Source organism: Corvus moneduloides, chromosome 15 (assembly GCF_009650955.1).
Source record: "Corvus moneduloides isolate bCorMon1 chromosome 15, bCorMon1.pri, whole genome shotgun sequence".
Lineage (NCBI taxonomy): Eukaryota > Metazoa > Chordata > Aves > Passeriformes > Corvidae > Corvus > Corvus moneduloides.
This window is the reverse complement of record NC_045490.1, coordinates 7285134-7307776: the sequence shown is the minus strand read 5'-3', so window position 1 is coordinate 7307776 and position 22643 is coordinate 7285134. Positions and strand designations below refer to the sequence as shown.

Below are 22643 nucleotides of genomic sequence, written 5' to 3'. Positions count from 1 at the left end.
AAGTTTCACCTACAAAGATTAATAATCTCCACTTTATTTCATTGAAGCCATCATTACATTTCTTTATTGCCACCCAAGTTATTATAAATTATGGTTCTTTCACAATTCCGTAACTTTCATCTTTGTGTGCTTTTAAGGTTCACCCCTAAGAAAGTCTGCTGTAGAAAAAGGAATTCTCTTGATTATGTGAGATAGTTTAAAGAGATCTGTGTTACATCAGGTGAGGTGTCAACAGAAATTTCCCATGGTATGCACTTCTAACAATGCCACCTGTTGCACACTAAATGTATTTGGCATTATTAGACCCTCCTATTTTTTTTTTCCTAGCTGAACCTGTCATGGTTCCTTGGTTGCTCTGTTTCTCAGTATTTGAGGAAGGAAGTTATATCTGCCTATATGACAGTACCATCAGCATCCAAGGTTAATGTGTAAGTCAGGAACAGTATAAACTGAGGATCCAAATGGAAAAAATTGAAAAATAATGATTTGGAGGTTTCTGGGGAGGTTCTGCTGTTGGGCATATGAGCCTTCAGTCTACACCCACATCTTGTTTTCTCTATATTCTTTATCTAAAGATGGCTGCTTCAGATACAACTCCTAATCCCAAAGTCTCTGATCCATTGGTTACTAGAAGCTTTTGGGATTTACCAAAGCAATGCTTCCTCTTTCTATTTCTGGTCCTTTTTGCCCCTGTGCTGGTATGATGCCAGGAGTCCCTATGACGAAGAAAAGATGGAAAGAAGGATCTTTAAGATAAAAACACTCTAGTAGTAACTCTGTCATCTGTTTTGCATCATCTGTTTGCACATCTGCCATGTGGAGCCTCTGTGAAGAACACAGGGCAGGCAGAAAACTGGGGGTTGAACAGAACATCCATATAGGAAGTGATTCTCCCAGCATACAATTTGGAAAATATGAGCTGTTTCAGTGCATTAAATCAGCAGAAAAACTATTTGCTTTTGTTGTATTAGTTTTCTGCTAACTCAGTGCACTGAAATGGCTCAGCAAGCCAGTGGCCAAGGGAGCTGAGGAAGGGTTTGGCCAGAGGCAAGAGGTGGCAAGAAGGCAGCAAGCAGTCAGATCGCCTTGGGGTGCTACAGAGCCCCAGCCTGCATTTCCTGCTGCTTTGTCAGGAGGCTTGTCAGGAGGTCAGATGGGGAGCAGTGCTATGTAAGGAAATGGGAACACACAGCTGCAGAAAAAGGAGAACAGCAGCACTCCAGTGGCCCTTTAAACTAGTTTAAACCACTAAAGTGACTACTGCCCTACGTTTTTCAGTTGTTTCCGAAGGTGACATGCTTACATATGATTAATTCCCTGAAATGGATTAGTGAAGATATTTCAAAAGGATTTCTGGTGAGAGATCACTAAGCAATCTGACTGTTAACATCTAACCTGCCCACTCAAGCTTCCATCAAGCTCGGAAAGGCCTGACGAGAAATTAGCCTAACCTGTAATATGAGGGGAACTGATAATAGAGACATGGTGAAGCTGAGCTGCACACCTGCATTAACCAAAAGCTCAGGTTTCCCTTTGATTTTGTCAATGACTAAGGTGCTTTTGTACACCTGTGAAACACATAGCTCATTTTTTCCCTTTTTCACCCCATAAAAATTCCTATTGAATGAAAGGGTCTGTGAGCTATCCCTAAGTGTGGTGTACCAAATTTAAATTACAACTCTGCAAGGAAAAACACTCTGAGGAAGGAAAGGAAAGAAGAGAGAGAAGATATTGTTTCTATTTAAAACAAAGAAAAGTCTAGCTAAAGATTTATTGACTTCACTTTTGGTTTAAGTTCTCTAAATATCTTACTAATTAGTATGCAGTGTCACTCATAGAGAAATCAGAAAATGAGAAAATCAAAGGCAGCAGAAAAGTCAGGAATTGCACTTCTCACACTACTAGTTAACAATCTTTTCCAACTCTGCACCTTACAGAAGGGACTCAGTCATAAAACCTCAATTCTTTGTGGAGAAACCTGAGCCAGTTTGTGCCACATTGTGCCCTCAAGTGCATGACTACAGTGTCACCAGAACTGCATGCAAGCACCTAAATGTTCTTTAGTTTATGGATAATGGAGTCCATTTTTTATGAACTTCCAGTATTTGCTTTTGAAACATGATTAAAATTACTACAGTGGTTTTGTATAGCATAAAGGTGTTTTTCTAAACTTGTCTAGGGAATATATAATTTTTTTCATTGGCTGATATAATAACTAACAACATTTTCTTATGCAATTTGCATAATTTGTTACACTAATAGAACAATATGAGCCCATTTCTTCAGCTAATTAAGTCACATATAAGTATTCTCATGTGTGTTAGTTGAAAACTGCATTAAGTAGCAAAAATGTCAGCACATTTCAAAGATACTGTGTTCATATCTTACTAGGATTTGGCCTGTAATCACATTTATAATTCCTTTGACCCTATGCCCCTCAGTCGAGTCAATTTACAGCACTTTTATAAAACCTTCAAAATCGTGCTTGATACAAAACTGTCTGCAAGGAATAGTAGGAAGAATTTAAAAAAAAAAAAAAAGCTAGTAAGAACTAAAAACACAGGAAAGGAAGCAGGGGGGAAACAAAACAAAACACAAACAAACAAACAAACATACAAAATACAAACCCACAAAATAGATAAGCCATGAAAAATTTACCCAAAACCACACAGGTCATGAAGTCTAGAAATTAAACTGTTTAAACAGATGTGCTCTGACTTCTAATTTAGTCTGTAGACTGGACCAAATTATACCATTTATCCAAACCTTCCTACTCGTAACGTCCTTGGAACATTATGTAACAACTACTAACAGAAAAAAATCTTTCCTAAAATACTACTAATTTCATAATCCCACATGAAACTCTAGAGCTGGTAAATGACCCTGATACGTGAACAGGTAGGATTCCATTACTCCATTAGAGAGCATTCCTGGACACTCATTCAACAGTCACAAATTGAAGCTCCTGTAAAAGAAGCCAAGCAACTTCCCCCCCACAGGTCTCTATTAGCACGGCCTCTATCACAGAGCAGCTTCAGGGGTCGCTTGTTTCTTTTCTTTTTCTTGGGAGCTCTCCGGTATTTTCTCAGGTGGCTGCACAACGTGGTGTTCGCTGGGCGTTAGAGGCTTCTCTGTGAATGAAGTGGTGCCATAGTGTCACCTACTGGGAAGTTCTGCCTCTGCCTCTTTTTACAGAGCCAACAAACGTTAAATGACTAAAAGGAAAATTGGTGTGTTTGTTTTTTACCTTCTTTCTGATACTCCACATTCTAGTCCTCGATACTCCGATTAGAAGATTTTTTTTTTCTAAAATCCAGGCAGTAGTTCAGAGTAGAACAATAAATACACGGGACTTTTCTTCAGACTGTCATTCAACATACATCTGGTGGGTATTTGGTCTTACTGGCTGATTTCAACTTATACTGAGTGAGTTGCTGGTCTTTTGATCCATGCCAACATCTCAAAGCAAGTTTCTCTTCCGTATTTTACTGTCTTTTCCTTTATTTACTACAATGACACACATTTCCAGCTATAAATATTTCCATGTCCTCTTAGGGACTCTAACGGTTTTAGAAAGGAGTTTCAAACAGATGATTCTGTCAGCACCAATGAGTTTTTGCAAGGATGGCACTAGCTGGTGCAGTGGGATCAGGGAGCATAAAGCTGTGGGTTTAAATTTTTTTTTTAAATATTTGACTCAATACAGCTGCAATGACACAACTGGAATTTTTGTTTTTCTTTAAATCACTTTTTAATTAGAAGTGATAGGAAAGTATCTTAACTAATTAGCTGCACTAGAAGTAGAACAACAGCTAAAACTGTCATCTCTAATTACTTAATCACTGTTATAATGGAGGAATTTATTCTTGGCTTTGGAAAGTGTTGAAGGTCTGGGGTTTTTTTGATGATGTCCTAAAGGAAACATGTTATCATTTCCTAATACTGTTTTTCCTCAAGTGGCACTCAACCCAGTACCCACAGGGAAGAATGTTTTAGTGGTTTGAGGAATGGGGAGGGAGAGAAGAGTACAAGGAACTGCTTACTGCTATTTGATGCCACTGCAATTACTGGGAAGTGACTCTGGATGGCTGCTCGGTGTCCATGCACAGCTTCTTGCCTCCTGCTTGCACAAAGTGGTGGCTCAGGACTTGTGGACGCAGCTCTACTCAGCAACCACTGAATTCTTCTCCACAAATACTGTGATTTGTATTGCTCTGTAGAACTTCTATAATATGCTGTCAAACACATAACACACCAGGGTTTGGGGGTTTTTATGTTATTCCCAACTACAGCCACACTTGGTATTTATTCCTACCAGCCTTTTAAAGGTCAAAAACTCAACTAGATCATTTGTAATATAATCTGTTTTGCTGACTGAAAAAGTTATAGAAATGCAAAGTATTAATAACAGCTAATCACAAAAGTTTACCCTTTAGCACACAGTGGCATTTTGCTGTTTTTAAATATTTATATGTATGATTAACTCGAAATGTTAAATGGCAAAAAAAGTTCCTTAAAACATTGTTCCAAAAAAGCAATAAATATGAGATAAAGAGGAATTAACCAAAGTAACAGTCTTGCTAAGTATCATTGAATAAGAATTAAGTTTCTCCTATTCTGAAATTATCTTCCATTCTGCTAACCACACTTTTGTATTAAATGTACAATTTCCTGATTAAAATAGGAATTCTTTCAGAATAATCTTTTTCTATACTTTGAATTCACTATTTTTTTAGGTATTTCAGAAGTGAATTTTTATCCTGTCACATAAGAGTACAGAGAAGAGGGAGTAACAGTAAAACCGAACAAGGCCATGCAAGATCTGTATGAAAAAAGAACTGAACCTTCCTTATCTCAGCTTCATAATGGTATTTTTTCTTTAGAAGCACCTTGATTTCTAGGGTTAGGAAAAGCAAAACATAGTAAGTGGGTCACTTAGTCCGCTGACTAACTTTTCGATGAGCCCTAACTATTTTAAGTATTTTTGTGATTACACAGAACTGACGTTTATGACAGACCTAAACTAATCACAAAATGGGCTTTCAAAAGAAAATATTGCTCATCTTCACCTGAGTAGCAAGAGCTGGACCAGTGGTCTGCAAAAAGAAAACAGTGGTGAACTATCATCATCTGCAGAAGACAAAAATAAGCCCAGTCTCAAAGCTAAAAGCAAGTAGTGTTATTCATGCATAGTGCCCCTCTTTGATAAATCAGTGAACCGAAACCAAAGTTACGTCACTTATGGTTTTGAGTTTTTTAATTTTTTTATTTAATGTGCTTAAAGTTGTATTCTGTAGTAACTTCACCCTCCTTGGCTGCCCCAAATGACTCCTTAGGAAATTGTACTCTGTAAGCAAAACAAATCTCTTTAACTTAGGGCTCCCTTGCAATGTCACAAGACTTCTTGCTTGCCTTAAAATAAAAAGTGTGAGGACAGAGGGCATTTAAAGCAATCAGTGGCTGATTAAGTAATTTTGACCAAATAGTAGTAAGGGAAGCAGAATTAAATCATGTGTAGCAAAAGTTTTAGCACATTTATTATGCACAGTATAAACTTTCCTCATCAGACATCTGAAATAAAATGATCAAATGTTTCTTTAATAATAACATAAGAAAATATAATCACAGACTATGTGATAGCTTCATATTTTTACAAAATAGCTCATTGTGAGGCTGTAAAGAGAAGTCTGGGGCATCATTATCTTAAGGGAGCGACATAATGAGGTAAAGAGGAGCCTTGGTTAACTCTTATTTTCTCAGCCACAAAACTTTTTATGCCCTATTCCTCAGATGCATTGGAATAAAACCTATTATTTTAATGCTTAGAATTCTGCTTCTAGCCAAGACTCTGATTCTCCGCCCTGACTCTGATACTGGGTAGTTAATGAAAGGCAGAAAATCGCTATCAAGTCTTACTCCAGTCAAGAGGTATATTCATATATTCAACTGCAAGATAACAACCTGCAGAGCTGAGCTGTTCCTTTCCAAACAGCCCAATACTGTTGGAGTCCACAAGATGGAGCAGAACTTATCTCTAGCAGCCTTTAGCAGAAGTAGCTTAAAGCCTATACTTAGCTTATCTGAATCATGCATGAATAAGAGGCTGCTGATCTCTGAATTCTCAACAAAAATACAAGAGCTTCCGTGTCCTTTGTGTAACACAAGTTGTTAAATTCTCAGTGTCTAAGAAGCCAAGAAGACAGAATCAATCACAAAGTAGCTTATATTAGGAAAAAAATAAGATATAGACCTGAAGATTTATATTGCTGCAACACTAAGCAAATTGACTTTCAACTCTCCTATCTCTCCTATTCTCGCCTCCTTGTCCTATTTCTTAACAAAAAAACCAACCAAACAAACAAACGAAAAAAAAACCACACAACCCACCACAAAACCCAAAAGATTTTCCCCTATATAGCACAAAAAGCTCATATGCAGCATCTAAAGCCTCGTGACTAACGAGTGACAAATCTCAAGCACATGCAGTTGCTGGATGGAAAAACAATTAACAAGCCATACATCAGTACGCTACATCCATATTTGCGGCACACAGCAAGATCAAATTTTCATACTGGGGTAGTTTCAGTTCCCCGTCATGATAGGTCTTTCTACCAAACACAGCCCACATACATTAATGAAGTGGCTTTACTGAGTAGCTGTGTTTCCATATCAGTGACGAGGACAAGCCCTTTTCACAGCAGTGCACCTGTCATACCAATCCTCCACTTCAAGTTACAACGACTTGAATCACAGGCAGAATAATAGAGATCTTTTAAAGCTGTCACAACTTAACTGTGTAAATCTAAGATGTCAAAACACATGAATTTTTTATTTGAAAATTATGTCTGGGGACACAGATAGCAGTAAAAACCCGTGCTTTTTCTTACTTTCCTAACTTGTTCAAAGGTAAACTCTTCCTTCATCTTTCACGCCCTTTAACTCTGAACACCAAGCGAAGTGCTCAGTCCAGGGCGGGCCTGCCTTGCAGCCCTGCCTTTGTGTGCAGCTGCTTCACGCTGCCTCCGGGACATGCCCTGGTTCCCGGGACCTGCCCGGGTTTCAGCACCTGCCCCGGTTCCTGCCCGGCTCCAGCACCAGCCCCCATTTCCCGGTGCCCTCCCGGTTCCCACCCCTCACCCGGGGCGGCGGCGCCTTCCTCGCCCCTGGCCGCGGTCATGTGACCTGTCCAAGATGGCTGCTGGGGAGCGCCGCGCCGCGCCCGCCGCGGGAAAGGAGGAAGACTTTGAGGTTATTGACAAAAAACAGCTCCCTGACGCGGCCGAGCTGAGGAACGAGGAGAAGGCGAAACCGGAGGAGGCGAGGTGGTCTGCTCCGATCTTGTCGCTGGCCAAGAAAGCCTCGGAAAACTTGGCGCTGAGCTATGGAAGCGCCCTGAAGTCCGCATCCCTGGTGGGATTGGTGTCCAAGTCCGGCAGCAGTGACAGCCCGGCAAAGACAAGTACGGCTCCGCTTCTTTAGTAAACTCGCTTTTGTGGTGCGCAAATGAGTTCGCTCCCGTAAGTGCTGCTGGGTCGTGTCAGTGGTGCATGGGTGTTACTTTGAATTTCTTTTTATAGGATGCTGCAGTTTTATATTGAAGTAAAATTAAACAAGCGACACAGATGTAGAACTTCAGAAATGCATTATAACCAGAAGAAACCTAAACTCTTCTATTTGAAGAAATTTGCTTTTGTTTTATTTGCTGCCTTCTCTCCTTCTCCTTAAAGCTCCCCTCACCATCAGCCTGGCTGCACTGAGGGATCTCTCAAAATTCCATATCCTCCCTCGTGTGCTGCAGGTTCCGGGAAGGAATTTGCTGTAACTTTCCTGTCAGAGACTAGACAAGCAAACTAAGATACAGATTTGTTATAAGTTACTTTTTAACTATACTAAAAATGCCTTCAGTTTAACCACGACTTGCTTTGTTCAACATTGGCATTTGTGGATCTAGCAGCCCTACAGATTTGTGGAACAGGTCTCTTAGAACTGAACTAAAAGGGCTTTAGTTGAATCATATGGAAAATAAATCTCAGTAATATTCATAAAGAGGAAAAAAAACCCAAAACCATTCAAATGCAGCAGAAATTGGGCCTGAAGCCTTGTACTCCAGAGTCTCAGACTGGTGCTTAATTGTTCTGGAGCACTGGAGCTCAGCTTTGCTCTGTTTGGTGCTGACCTTTTTGATTTTAATGGTACTGAGTATTCAAAGGGAAGTTCCATGGGGCTGAGTTGGGACAGCATGGGGAAATGTTACTGCTGATGGACTTCATTTTCTGTAAAAATTCCTCAGTGTTGCATAGTCAGAGTTGAAGATTAATTGTCCTGAAAAAATAGACTCTTTTCTTTTCCTGCATCTCAAAGTCTCACACCAAACTTCTCGCAGGTTTGTTTCCTCGGTGCTCATCTTGCGCACCTGGGATCTAACCTGACAAAGTGCAGAATATCCCATTTTCTCTGTTTGCATTTGGAATAATGCTGTGAATAGATGTCATTCAAAACAGCATACAGCATTTGCCAGGGAATAAAATATTCTCTTACTTGAAATGAAGCTACTACACTTAATGGAACTTTTACCATAATCTTTCAGCTTCTTCCTTGTAAATTAAGGGAACACACCACCACCTCCAAAATTGTTCAAAGGATTTGGATAATATGTTGATGAGTTTTATGGAAAATTCTGTATGAAAAATCTGTTAATAATTTTATATGAAATGTGAACAGGCACTAAGGCACCTGTTCTACCTGTTCAATATTATTTACCTTTGACCAAGCACTATAAATTTAATTTAAAGCAGGTATTTTTAAGAAATAAGCCAAGGCCTGCAAGGCCACTTGTGGAAAGCTTGGAGCTTGTTCCCTGCTGTCATCTTTTTCCAGAGATTGTATACTCTACCTGCTACTTCAGATCTATTGATCACATGTTCTAAACACATAAACCCCATTCTAAAACCAGTGTCTTCCACTGAGGAAATTGTGTCCTGCCTTGCAGAGAGGCCAGAAGCTCCAAATCTAAAGAAAACAAATCAAGAAAGACTTGCAGTCCCAAAGACCAAGGGATGGAGAACTGTGAGCTTTCCTTTGTGCTTCAGTGTTTTCTGACTTCAAAGTGTGCTGAATAATTACAGTAAACAAGGCATGTGGCTTCAAAAAGATGTTGAAACAAATCTCTTGAGTTGAATAAGATACAAAACGGTGTGACTGCATTCTTAAAGATTGCAGCATCATGTCTGTGATCTTTTGCACTGGCATAACCTGGTTCCTAATCTTTGATGCTTGGCTTTGGTAGTGTGTCTAACACCTGTTTATTTTGCGTGTACCAACCTGCACAGTTTTGCAAAAGATGTGCTTGACTGTGTAAATTTGCAACAGTCTAAAAAATACTGTTCAAGTAATTATTTAGCTTAATGCAAACCCATATTAAGACCCTTCTTAGTTTAAAATTGTGTTCATAAAGAGCATTTCATTCATGGTATTTTATTTTTTTAAGTCTTGTGGGTAATACGTGTATCTTGAGCAAGGCATAGAGGGAAAGTATTCCTGGTAAGTAAAAATTCAAATTCAAAAAACCATCAAAATGGTTAGCAATGCTTTGAAACACCCCACAAAACTCACTCATTTTCTGTTTGTGCAGCTTTTTTTCCTGTTCCTAATGTGTACCCTGACAATATTGAGATCAGAATTGTAAATATTACGGTGCTTTTAATCCTGAGCCTCATGTCAACACATTATATGCAGTTTTGAGGTATCCACTGGCTGTAGACAATATACAGTATACTCTTTATATATACATATGTATATATAGAGTATACTGTATCTTGATTATACACTATATATACTATTGTATATAGTGTGTATAATATATATACAATGAACTATACAGTAGCCTGCAGAGATTACAGCATTTTGTGTGTATTGTAGATATTAAGGTCAGTTAGATTAGAATGACTCTGTTTTCCATCTTCTGACACAAGGAGGAGTTTTGCTCATTTTTAACCCTAAATTAGCATTGTGTGCACAAAAAGAAAGGTAAAATTAATGCCAGAGACTTTTGCATGGTCTTAAAAACGGTGTTAATCATCTTGAGTGTGACTGACACAGGGCTGGGGCTTCTGCCACTGCTGTTGCTGCAGAGTGTGGCCATGTGTGACCCACAGGTGGCAGCAAGACTGTCCTACTGAAACAGCAGTGGCTTAAAACGTGATTTTGGTGGCCATTGGGCTGTGGTTGGCAGTTCCTGTCAGAGCGTGTAGGTGCCTTAAGGAGCAAGGGGGCTGGTCCCGGTCTTGGTCCCACTCCTTCTGTTGCCCCAAAACAAGTTCTTTCACTTGGTCTGCAGGAGGCCAATCCATGCGGAGAGTGGAGGGGTTTGATTTATTTACAGTTTTGTACAGAAAAGGGGGCTGGGTGGTAAATCCACAAAGCCAGCATGACTACCAAAACTTTTCACTATTTTAGCAAACAAAGGTATTAATGTTCATTGGCTACAAATTCCTGGGTTCTTTTATTAATTTCTATTCTATCTTCTATTGGCCAATGATATCCTCGCTTCGCATGCTCAGTCTACCTATTCTTTTGGGTCGGTGGGTTTCTTGGGGTCGGTGGTCACAGTCTGCCCCTGCCAGAATTACCTTCTACCCAGTCGGAGCAGATTGAGCACAGTTGCTGAAATGGCTTTATGAGTTTCTTCCTTATCTCGGAGGTTCTGCCAAATGTCATAAAATCATAGAATATGCTGTGTTGGAAGGGACCCACCAGGATCATTCAGTCCAACTCCTAGACCTTTACAGGACCATCCCCAAGAGTCACACCATGTGTCTGAAAGTGTTGTACAAATGCTTCTTGAGCTCTCTCAGGCTTGGTGCTGTGACCATTTCCATGAGGAGCCCTTTCCAGTGTCCCACCACCCTCTGGCTGAAGAACCTTCTCCAGATCGCAACCTAAACCTCCCCTGACTCAGCTTCCGGCCGTCCTTGCGGCGCATGAATTCTGCATCCTTTGAGTCCACTACCAGTGCTAACATCCTTTTCTTAACCTCCCCTAGGTCTGAGGTCACTAAAGCATGTCCAGCCCTAAACCTTAACAAGGCAATTCTACCGACAAGTGATTCGCCCTTGTAATACCTAGGCGGCACTTACAGCTTGCTCGTTAGCTGATATTTCACGGGTTAAATCACCCTTCCTGTTGCTTAGGCTGGAAATTGTACAAAGATCGAAGAACATCCTTTCTTAAGTAAATCTGTACATACTCCACATTTTGCAACACGCCCCGGCCGGGCCGAGCCCGCCCCGCGCCCCTCACACTGCTCTAAGATGGCGGCCGGCCCGCCCCCGCCCCCGCCGCGCGCGCTGTCGCCGTGGTAACGCGGCGGGCCGGGGTCCCTCAGCCCCGCGGGTCCCCCCGGCCCGGCCCCGCCGCTCAGGTAGGGACCCCGCGGGCCGGGGGCTGCGGCCGCGCTCCCCCGGGGGCTGGGCGCGGCACTGCGGGGGGGTTTACCCGGCTCGCCCCCGCCTCAGGATGGAGGCCCAGCGGGGGCACCGCGGCGAGGGGTGTCTAAAAGCTGCGCAGCGTCTCCGTGCAGATTCTCCCCAGGTACCTGGAAATGGGGAGGCCACACCTCGAGTGCTGTGACCAGTTCGGGGCCCCTCAATGCAGGAACGACATTGAGGGGCTGGAGCGGGCCCAGAGAACGGCAACAGAGCTGAGGAAGGGTCTGGAGCACAAGTCCTATAGGGAGCGGCTGAGGGAGCTGGGGATGTTTAGTCTGGAGAAAAAGAGGCTCAGGGGTGACCTTATCACTCTCCACAAGTCCCTGACAGGAGGCTTTAGCCGGATGGGGGTCGGTCTCTTCTCCCAGGCAAACAGTGATAAGAAGAGAGGATATAATCTTAAACTGCAGCAGGGGAGGTTTAGGTTGGACATTAGGAAGTATTTCTTCACAGAAAGGGTTGTTATACATTGGAATGGGCTGCCCAGGGAGGTGGTAGAGTCACTGTCCCTGGAGCTGTTTGAAGAAACACTGGTCTGGTACTCAGTGGCCTGGCCTACTTTGATCATACATTGGACTCAATGATCTCAAAGGTCTTTTCCAACCTAATTGCTTCTGTGATTGTAAAGCAGCTTTCCTTTCCCCACCCGTGTGCCTCCAGATACACGGTGTCACACCATGGAGGAGCGTGCCAACCTCATGAGCATGATGAAGCTCAGCATCAAAATCCTCATCCAGTCAGCCCTGAGCCTGGGCCGGACCTTGGACTCCGACTTCCCACCACTGCAGCAGTTCTTCGTGGTGCTGGAGCACTGTCTCAAGCACGGGCTCAAAGGTGGGCAGTGGCTGCCAGGCTGAGGAGAGGCACGTCAAGGAGTCTCTGTCATGTCCTGATGTGGCCCCAGCTTGACTTCTGAATGACATTATTAATTCTGTAAACATACAGTGCTAATTAGTATTACAGATACAACTATGTGGTTACCCTTGTAAACCCTGTATTTAGTGCCTCCTAAACTGTCAAAGTGTTTTTAATGCCCCCTTTCCACAGACACTTTATAAGCTGGTAAGACAAGGTGACAAAGTAAAATTTATCTAAAATTCTGGAATTGGAAGCCTGTCATTTTTCCTCACAAATGTCTCTGTATGCTCCCTTTAGTGAAGAAGACATTTATTGGACAGAATAAATCGTTTTTTGGTCCTTTGGAGCTAGTGGAAAAACTTTGTCCTGAAGCATCAGATATAGCAACTAGTGTTAAAAATCTGCCAGAGTTGAAGTAAGTTAATTGTTGGGGATGATGCATTTTGTTTATGTGGCTGGGAAAAGGAATCCTTCGTGTAGTCTCTTGGCTTCCTTTAACGAGCTCTTGTTACCAAAGAAAAAAAAATAGGGCATGTAGGAGGCATTGACTTCTCCAAGAGATGAGGAGGATATCTCAAAATAATTCAGAGTTTCTGACTCAAACAATGCTGTGAGATTGAAAACAGCATTTGGAAACTTTTATAACCTTGCTAAAAGTAACTAAAGTCTTCACAGGTATTTTTTTCTTCTTCTTTTCCCCACTTTCATGATTTTATGTCATTTTGTGCATGTGCTGGTAGTATTTGGTTTGAGTAATTCAGGATGGTTGAAGTAGACTTGATTTTAGTGCTAAGATGTATCAATGGTTGGGTTATGGTGCTAATAGACAATATATATGGTTTTTCAAATTAGGAAGATTTTACAATATACTTTCCCTGAAGAATGGAATATACTTAAATGCTCTTGTGTTCTGGAGACAACAGTTCATTTCCCCAGAGATTTGTTGTTGTTGTTGTTGTTGTTTTTAGTAAATAATGTCCTTCCCCTCACTTTGTAAAGTGAGAATTTTGAATTGCACAAATCTAGTTAATAAAACACCTTGATTTTACCGAAACATGCAACTTTTCATTTTAGGACTGCTGTGGGCAGAGGGAGGGCTTGGCTGTATCTAGCACTCATGCAGAAGAAATTGGCAGATTATCTCAAAGTACTCCTGGACCATAAACATCTGTTAAGGTAACAGCACAGACATGTATTCCTGAATTCCATTGTATTCCTGAATCCCTGACACCTCCTGTGGCTCCAGGGAGAGTCATTAATTGACCAGTTTAAGCTTGTTCTTGCAGCCTGCAGAGGAGCAAGTGGTTAATTATTTTTGCAGTGAATCTACAGAGGAACTTGCAGAGTATTTTCTGAGAGAGTTCTAAATCTTCTGCTTTATTCAATGAATTAGTGAGAGCTCAGCTGAGTTTTGTAAAGGCTGCATTATGGTTCATATGATTTCAGTGATGGAAGTGCCATTATAATTGTTTGATGTGCAGTGATGCCTTATACTATTTCTTCCAGTGAATTTTATGAACCTGATGCATTGATGATGGAGGAGGAAGGAGCTGTTATTGTGGGTCTGCTGGTTGGACTGAATGTTATTGATGCAAACCTCTGCTTGAAAGGAGAAGACTTGGATTCCCAGGTGAAGATTAAAGCTTAAATAGGATCAGTTGGTATAAGATTCTAGTAGAATTAAGTACATCTATAAATACTTTATTGAGATGGCTCCAGATTTCTTTCCAGCATGGCCTGTGTTGGAGCTTCTTGGGTTTCCCTCAGTGACTCAGAAGTATGTAAGTCGCAGTTTATGGAAGTACTGTCAAAACTAATAACTGCCAGGAAACTGGTCACACATAATATGGTTACTTTGATGCTTTTATGACAAATACTAGCTTGCATATTTGCATCAGCTGGGAAGAATATAGGTATTATTTGTCTCCCTAAATCTAAACCTCAGATTTTTATCATTTTCCAAATATACAATAATGCCTGCTTCTTTGTGTAATTGCACTGTGAAGGTCTGTTAATATCTTAAATATATTTTTCAGGTTGGAGTTATTGATTTTTCCTTGTACCTTAAGGAAACTCAGGACAGTGATGGCAAACAGTATGTATGGTGAATTAATAATTCTAAATCATTACAGTTTTTGTAGAACAGACCTGTCAGTCTGTGGGAGGATGGGAGTGCTGGAGATCTCAAACTATTAATCATCCAAAAAGGAAAACCCAAACCATATTTTGTTACCTAAACAATTCAGAGACTGAATTTGTGGTAGTTTTAACAACAGTTTGGAGAGTTTGAGTCTTGAGCTGGGACCAAATTAAAAGTACACAAAATATTAGATTGTGCTTTTATTTGGTTTTAGAAGAGATGATTTGCAAGTCACCCATTGCTAACTCACTGCTTTGTTTGTAAGCACAGTTTCAGAAACCCTGTCAACTAAGTAGCTGTCTTTGAGGGAGACATCAGTTATGGGGGGGAAAAATGTAATTTTAAGTGAAATATTAGATTTGAGACTGCAGTTAGCAGCACTGGGTCAGGTCTTCTAAGGTCTTCTAAGACGTGTAGCAAATGAAGGGATCTTCATATTTTATGTGTTTCTGTCACTTCAGAGCACTTCAATGTGGAGCTGCTGAGAAGCAGCCAAGGAGCTGCTTCGCCTTCCTGGTACTTCTGATCCAGCTCAGACACAAGTATTTTTATAAGGAAAGGATATAAGATTTTAGCTCTGTTTGCAGGTCTGTGCTGAAAGCCCTAGTACAAAATAGCACTTTAGAATGAAGGAGTTTATTCTCAATCAATAAATTCTCACTTTTGTAACTAGAGATGGAGGGATTACAGCTGTCCTTGACCAGAAGCATTATGTGGAAGAACTGAACCGACATCTAAGGTGGGATTTTCATCTATTCTCATATACAAAGAGTTGTCCTGTTTAGCCTTTCCAGCATGACTTTGAATGTCTCTGCTGTCAGTCTTGTAGATTTTGGGTTGATATTGAAATGCCTTTTCTGATTATTTCCCAAAAATCTTTGTTTCATTTTGTAGTCTTACTCTTCTGCGGGCACATGCAATGCAGAAAGCAAGTGTGTGTAATAGTTTACTTTTTTGAGACTGATTAACAGAATATTTCGGAGCTATTTTTTTCAAGAGAAACTATTACAAGTGCACCTGGAAATTCATTCCTTGGAGAAAGAGTCTTCCCCCATAGGTTGCTCAGTGGGAGGAGCAGATCTCCCTTACCCTCTTGAGCAGGAGGGGTGTTAAGACTGCGAAAGCTGAGACAGAACAGGGCTGCCAGCAGAAGGGCATGGTCCTCTCAGTGCTTAAGAGGGACAATTGTTCTTCCTGAGGACCTTTTCCCAGCTCACCAAAGTACTTCGTAGTTAACAAATGCAAGACTGTAAAAATACTGTTGGAGGATAGGAGTAAAAGTTAAACATTGACACTTCATTTATTGTTTTTATGCATCTCTCTTCTTTGCTGCAGTTGCACAGTTGCAGATCTCCAGAACAAAATAGACTGTTTAGAAAAGACCAATTCAAAACTCCAGGAAGAGGTTTGTGTCTGGTGTGTTAAATATTCCTCACAGCTCTTTTCCATCAGAGACAAAACTCCCTAAGACTGTACCTTACACCTAAAATATTTGAGTAGATACTGGTGAGATGTGGGGACTGGATGGACTGGCATGGGTTGGCATGGGTTGGTATGGCTCCTAGTTCATACCACAGATCCAGGGTGGGTATTAGCCTTTTACACTACAGTGTGTTTCTTTGCTCAGTTAATATTTAAAAATAATTGATGAGGATGTGAAGCAGAAGATGGTGAACAAATACTGGTGGGCATATTAATTTTGGCTGACAGTGGGTACAGCTGCAGAAGGGTCAGGCAGCTCCTGGGGAGAACAAAAGGGGAAGTGAGCAGAGAGCTGCTGCAGAGACTGAGCTACTGACTTTAGAATTGCTCCAGATGCTGCATGATTTCACAGTGATTAGATACAGATCTGTTCTCTTCATACAGCTCGCAGCAGCTACCGACCGAATTGGATCCCTTCAGGAGGAGCAGCAGCAGCTAAAACAACAGAATGAATTAATTCGTGAGCGGAGTGAAAAAAGTGTAGAGGTGGGACACCTATTTAGAGATGATGAGGATCCTTAAAATAAGTGATCTCTTTTGATCAGCTGTAGGGAGTTCTCCCAAACCTGCTGTGAACTGGAACGCTTAGCACACTTGAGCATGTTGCTATGCAGGTCACTGGGTTTGGGTGTTGTATGCTCAGGCATTAGATTTTACTGTTCTTTACTACACACCCAAAAATACACTTGCAGAAGGAAGAACAAATTCAAAGTATTAGTAGTAAAGTAAAAAGTATAAAATATTAATGTATTTTTATCATTACTGTATCTTTGAAATTTCAGCTTATTAATGTTTGCCATGTCATTGATTGTAAAACAGTAGGATTTTACTTGAAATAGCACATTGAAATACTCCTATTACACACAAGAATTAAAGGGATACTTTAAGTACTTTGTGATCTTATGTAGCTGATGTTTCTTGTAGGTAACAAAAGAGGATACAAAAGTAGAACTGGATACTTACAAGCAGTCACGCCAGGGTCTTGATGAAATGTACAGTGATGTTTGGAAGCAGTTGAAAGAAGAAAAAAAGATCAGGCTGGTAAGGAAACTTAACTATAGAAGTGAAGTGAAAGACACGGGATTCAGCCTACTGTAACATTACAAATACAAGATGACAGCTGTGCACCTTTTGCAGCTGTTTGGAATTCATTGAGCAATTGCAAGCAAGATGCTGGGCATTGGTCGTTAATAGTGTCTGTAAGGTACTGGGAATTGGGGCTTTTGGAGTATTGGAAATAACAGGTCTCTTTTTAAGAAACCACTGGCATTATTACAGCAAAGACACAGTTTGTGTATGGGATTATCTGGGTTTTATCCCTGACATATGGCTACGTAGCAGTAACTAGGAAATCTCTTTGTAAGGAACTAGAGAAAGAGTTGGAGCTACAAATTGGAATGAAAACAGAAATGGAAATTGCCATGAAACTTCTGGAAAAAGATACTCATGAAAAACAAGACACTTTAGTTGCACTTCGCCAACAGTTAGAAGAAGTGAAGGCCATTAACTTGCAGATGTTTCACAAATCTCAGGTGTGTACAGGGGGCTGGGGATGGTTTTTGTGGGGTTTCTCATTTGGGTGGGTTGTGGTTTTACGTCTTCTTTTCAACTGGATGAAACTGTATGGTAGGCATTTCTACAAGGATGTAGAGTAGTGGAGTAGTAGTAGTAATGGAGTAGTAGTGCTCACACAAAATATACACGGCTTGTTTCCATTAATGAAATAAAACTTTAACTAGCTTCTCCATGCATGAAGTAAGAGTTCAGCAAGCCTTCCTCTCCCACCCCTGGTGCCAGAATTCCAGAGGGGATTTCTCTCCATTTTTATGGCCTATTTCCCGATGCCTGTTCAGACTTTACCCAGGTCTTTGCCTCCTTCCCAGACACTTGCAAGACAACAATCAGTGAAACCCCAGTGCTGAGGTGTGCCTTTACTTTTGAAAGCAGTATTTATTTGGGGTTATTTTTTTGCTTCGTGGTTCCATGCCCACTGAATGCAGTTGTTACATTCAAATCATCATTGGTATTCTTACCCTGTCAATTTAATCTGATCTTATTTCTTCAAGCATTTTCTGAAGAGAACATTCTGGCTTGTAGCTGATCTCTTAGGTCAAAACTTAGTTAAGGTGGTTTGGGTTTTTCCGAGGTTGTAACAAAACAATTGGAGCAATGTCTGCTCTGGCATTATCAGCATTTTGTTTGCACATTCCAGTCAGACCCAGGCATGGCCTTTAGCAAGCTGAACATTCTTTTTCTGGTGGCAGACTTTAAACACTGTTCACTATTTCCTACAGAATGCAGAGTGTTCGTTACAACAGAAAACAGAAGCAATATCCTCTTTTGAAGGAAAAACAAATGAGATGATGTCCTCTATGAAACAAATGGAAGAGAGGTAATAATTGCAAGATCAGAAAGTCAACGCTGAAGTCAGTAGAAAGTTTCCAGTATAAACCTTTATAGGATGACCTTCCATATGCCCTATAGCCATTTGGGCCTATGTGCCAGCACGAGCTTTTTCACTTTCTGCTCTTCATCCCTCTGTGCTTGCTGTTCTTTCTTCCCAAACATGCCCATAACTGACCCACTGGAAAACCATAGTTCTTTCCATAAGCAGGCTGTTGAAAAACATGTTCACTTCACTTCAAGAACAGGTGTGACTTTGGTTTTGGGGTTTTTTCAGAAACAACTGCTTTCAAAAGTCTTTTTTTTTCTCCACTAGCATTTTCAGTTCAAGCTTTTACAAAGATCTCTGTGGTAACTCTAAAAGAAGAGGGTGAGAGGGTGCAGGAAAGGAGTGAACTAGAAACAGATGTCCGTGTTCCTTCCTGTGTAGGCTGCAGCAGGCGGAGAAGGCCAGGCAGGCAGCAGAGGAACGGTGCAATAAGATGAAGCAGGAGCTGGCTGGGAGGCTCAACTCGTGTCGGCAGCAGATGGCCCAGCTGGACAGCAAATGGTATTTAATCTGAGCAGGTGTTTTCCTTCCCTTTGCCATTTCTTTAAGAAGTGTTTTCTCCTCATTTTATGTTCAGGTCTAAGGAGGGGTAGGTTTGAAATTTTGTTGGCTTCAGCACTGACAGACGTATGCAGGAGCCAGGGAAGCACAGCACTTCTGTACAGTGCACAGTTAGCATCAGGATTTTGACATGTTTTTTCCAGAACATCCAATTTAGAGCACAGAGTGGCTGCAAAAATCTGCCCATTCCAACTAGCAATGGAGCTTTCAATTGCTTTTTTAATAAATCAGGAGATAGGTATGGTCATGCTTGTAGGCTAAGCTTAGAACTGACTGTGATCCAAAGGGACTGGGATTTTTGAAGGGACTTGTGGGTGTGTTCTTAGGGAATGTTAATCCTCTAAAGATTTCTAATACCAATAGAAAAAGCTTCTTTCACTTCAGGGTAGGGTGTCCCTTTTAAACACAACAGTTTAAACCAGGTAGTGAAATAATTACTCGTGGGGATTGGTTTCTTCGGGGGTCTTTTGGTTAGTTGTTTTTCTTCTAACCCTTTATTGCTGTTTGTTTTCTGTGACCTGAAGATGTTAACATATGTTAAATGTTAACAGTGTTAACATTTTTGATGTCTGCTGCCTGTTCTTTCCTTTCCCAGAACACCCCTCTAGTTTTTCCCTCTTTTGGACAAGATTTCTACTTCTTACACTGTTGCTATCCTTAAGTGCTATAGGATATTCTTCTGCTATAGGGTTTTTTTAGAATGAATTATTTTTAAACAGCTCAACTCTGGAAAAGGAGTTAAAATCTGAAAAAGAACAGAGACAAATTTTGCAAAAAGAACTGCACCAAGAGAAAGATGCAACCACTCTGCTTAAAACAGAATTGCAACAGATGGAAGGACTGAAAAAGGTATGCACAGTTTCAAGCATTCAGAAAAACTGAATGGGATTTATTTTTTAAGCATGAACATTCTTCTTAACCTGAAGAGGATTTGCTGCCATGCATGGAGCAGTTTTGGAGGACACGATTGTACCCCTGTATCTGTCTGTGTGCTCCTGTGTTGGCACAGGACTGCCATGTTCTAGCTATGTTCAAGGATGTTCAAAACCTGAAAATCTTCCTCTTTTTGGTAAATATGGTTAAATGATTCTATTGTTTGTGCAGAACCTGTGGGTAGTTCCCCCATGTAATTTTAAAAGTCAAGCCTTATAAATAGGGGGATTTGCAAAGGAGCTGATTCTCGTGAATTGCTTGAGTAGTTTGGGTTGACTGATGGAGGTTATAGGTCAAACAGTGCACAAAAACTTGATTTTGTGCTTGATTTTTTAGGAACTGAGAAAACTGCAAGATGAGAAGCAGCAGCTGAAGAAGGTCCGTGAGGAGCAGGAGCAAGCTCTTCAAGAAATGGGGCTTCATCTCAGCCAGTAAGTTCTAGGGAACAGAGCTCCTGTAAATGACATAAGCTGGAGTATCAGACTAATACCAAGAATTTTAAACCTCATCCGCTTATAAAAATGAATTGATGTGAGCATTCTAGGAGGCAATTACTATGTATGGGAAACTAAAGAGCCATGAAATGAAAGTGAGGGAGGATGTTGTCAGAGTGACCTGGCTGAGATGAAACATTAAAGGAAATGTTTAGTTCTTATAGTGAAACTGTGCTTTTCCTACATTCTTCTGCTTATACTGAAAAAGGGGCAGACCCTGAGTTGACAGTTTCCCAGTGGTAGTGAGTGGTTCAGAGGGGTAAGAGGACTGAAGAATTGGGCTTTGGGTTCAGTGGCTGGACAGTGGAATGGCAGGATAGACCAAACATAACTAAATTAAAAGTCATGCAGGGCACAATTTTTTTTTTCCAGATCGAAGCTGAAGATGGAAGACATTAAAGAAGTAAATAAAGCACTAAAGGTACTCCACATCTTATGGATATTTTGACTAAGCATATGAATTTCATTTAATACCTTCAAATTTCACCTGGTTATTCTGCTTTAAAAGGTAGTTTTGTAAAATACCAACAACGTTGGTAAAGTTTATTTGTATCTCCAGTGTGGGTTTCATTCCAATTTTCCAGGGTCATACGTGGCTGAAGGATGATGAAGCAACACACTGCAAGCAATGTAAAAAGGAATTCTCCATCTCAAGAAGGAAGGTGTGTTGTTCAGTGGATTATTTTTAAATAAGCCATGGAAAACAAAAGTGGTGCTGTTGCATACTTTGCTAGGAAAGACTGAACCTGTTCAGTTCTGAGTCTTGTTGGCATGATAAATACATAGGGAATAATTTGGCATTTACCACCCAAAAAAATATTACTGCCCCCTGCTTGGGTGTTCTCTTTGGTGGGGAGCTGCTGTGGCTGTGTTCAGGCTCCCTTCCCGGCTGAGCAGGTGCTGCTCAGTGCCCGGCCCCTCAGTGTGGGACAGTGCGGGGACCCGGCAGCCGCGGGGGCCGGACCGGGCGGGCTGCCCTGGGCGCGGGCCTGGCCGGGCCCGCTCGGGCTCCTGTTCCTGGCTTTCCCCGAGCCGGGGCGGGGGCAGCTCTTGACCGCGGAGGGAGGGCGGCTGCGCCTGGGATCGCACCCTGTGCTCGGCCCTGCGTGGGAGGAAGTGCTGCTGGGAGGGACTCGGTGGACTCGGACGCAGTTCCCGAGGCCTGACTTCTCTCTTCCTGATGCTGTTTGTAGGCAGCTGTGCTCATTCTGACTCTGTTTTTGTAGCACCACTGCAGAAACTGCGGGGACATCTTCTGCAACACTTGTTCCAGTAACGAACTCGCGCTGCCATCGTACCCGAAACCCGTCCGTGTCTGTGATAATTGTCACACGTTACTGCTCCAGCAGTGCTCCTCTAACTCCTCCTAAGGCTCTCCCACCCTTGACAGAGCCACTTTAACATTGGAAAGTAGCCATTATTTTTTTAATTCTGAATTGCAGGTGTCTTCTGTGCAGCAGACTGGACTGGCTGGTCTGATAATTTCCACTGTAAGAGCAGTGTAAATTAATTTGTAGGGATTGTGCAAGCTAATGCTTCTCCAACTGGAATAATTAAGAAGCTTATATCAACTGTAATTTCCCCTAAAGTTCTATTTGAAACTAAGATACATTTTTCTGATTTTTATAGATATTTGTATTAAAATTTGTATATGGCATTTCTACATTTATTTGATCCCTGTAGACATCACCGTCTCGCTGTACATGAACTTCATTTCTTTACCTTCACTGTAGGTGCTCCTGTGTGTTCCCTGACTTGTGTACAGTTTTGTATTTGCTCTAAGTTAGAGAGGGAAAAGGTCAATTTATGAATTGTCTATAGAAAGAGCTTTATAAGGAGTGTCAATGAATGTGCCTTCAGTTCACTGCGGAGTCAAAAACTGCACATTATACTTGTTCTGGAAGTCGCTGTGACCACAGTGCAGTAGTTACACAATAAAGTCTTTTGCAAAAACTGAAAGCAAGTGAAGTTCTAATTTTTAACACCTGTCAGTCACAGATCCTAGAAGAGAATGTCCTTGTCATGTGCCATGCACATCCAGGGTTTAAGCTAAAGATACCAGAACGTGTCTCAGACACCTGACCAACACTGTGGCATTCTCCTGGAAGGTGCTGGATGGAGCCACTGCTCTGCAGCTGCAACTGCTTTCACCCTGTTCCAGGAGAAAAAGAGAGCAATGACTCCAGCTTGCTGCATCCACCCCCGGGACAGAGAAGAGCGGCTGCTGCCCCAGCCCC

General features: G+C 41.4%; 1 protein-coding gene across 5 annotated transcripts; it reads left to right on the top strand.

Moving 5' to 3' along the window:
- The first annotated feature begins 7176 nt into the window (after positions 1-7176).
- Positions 7177-22365, top strand: RUFY1 (RUN and FYVE domain containing 1). Of its 5 annotated transcripts, none has more exons than XM_032125128.1 (18): positions 7177-7459; positions 12147-12320; positions 12642-12759; positions 13419-13520; positions 13851-13974; positions 14381-14439; positions 15158-15223; positions 15820-15889; positions 16351-16452; positions 16891-17007; positions 17331-17498; positions 18261-18358; positions 18800-18919; positions 19699-19828; positions 20249-20343; positions 20779-20827; positions 20991-21068; positions 21633-22365. In XM_032125128.1, exons 1-18 carry the CDS (start codon positions 7192-7194, stop codon positions 21774-21776), a joined length of 2082 nt encoding a protein of 693 aa, XP_031981019.1. In that variant the 5' UTR covers positions 7177-7191; the 3' UTR covers positions 21777-22365. The 5 variants fall into 5 exon arrangements, with proteins under 5 accessions (XP_031981019.1, XP_031981020.1, XP_031981023.1 ...); XM_032125129.1 differs by having other exon boundaries at positions 7432-7517; XM_032125130.1 differs by lacking the exon at positions 7177-7459 and adding an exon at positions 11316-11419.
- The last annotated feature ends 278 nt before the right edge of the window (positions 22366-22643 follow it).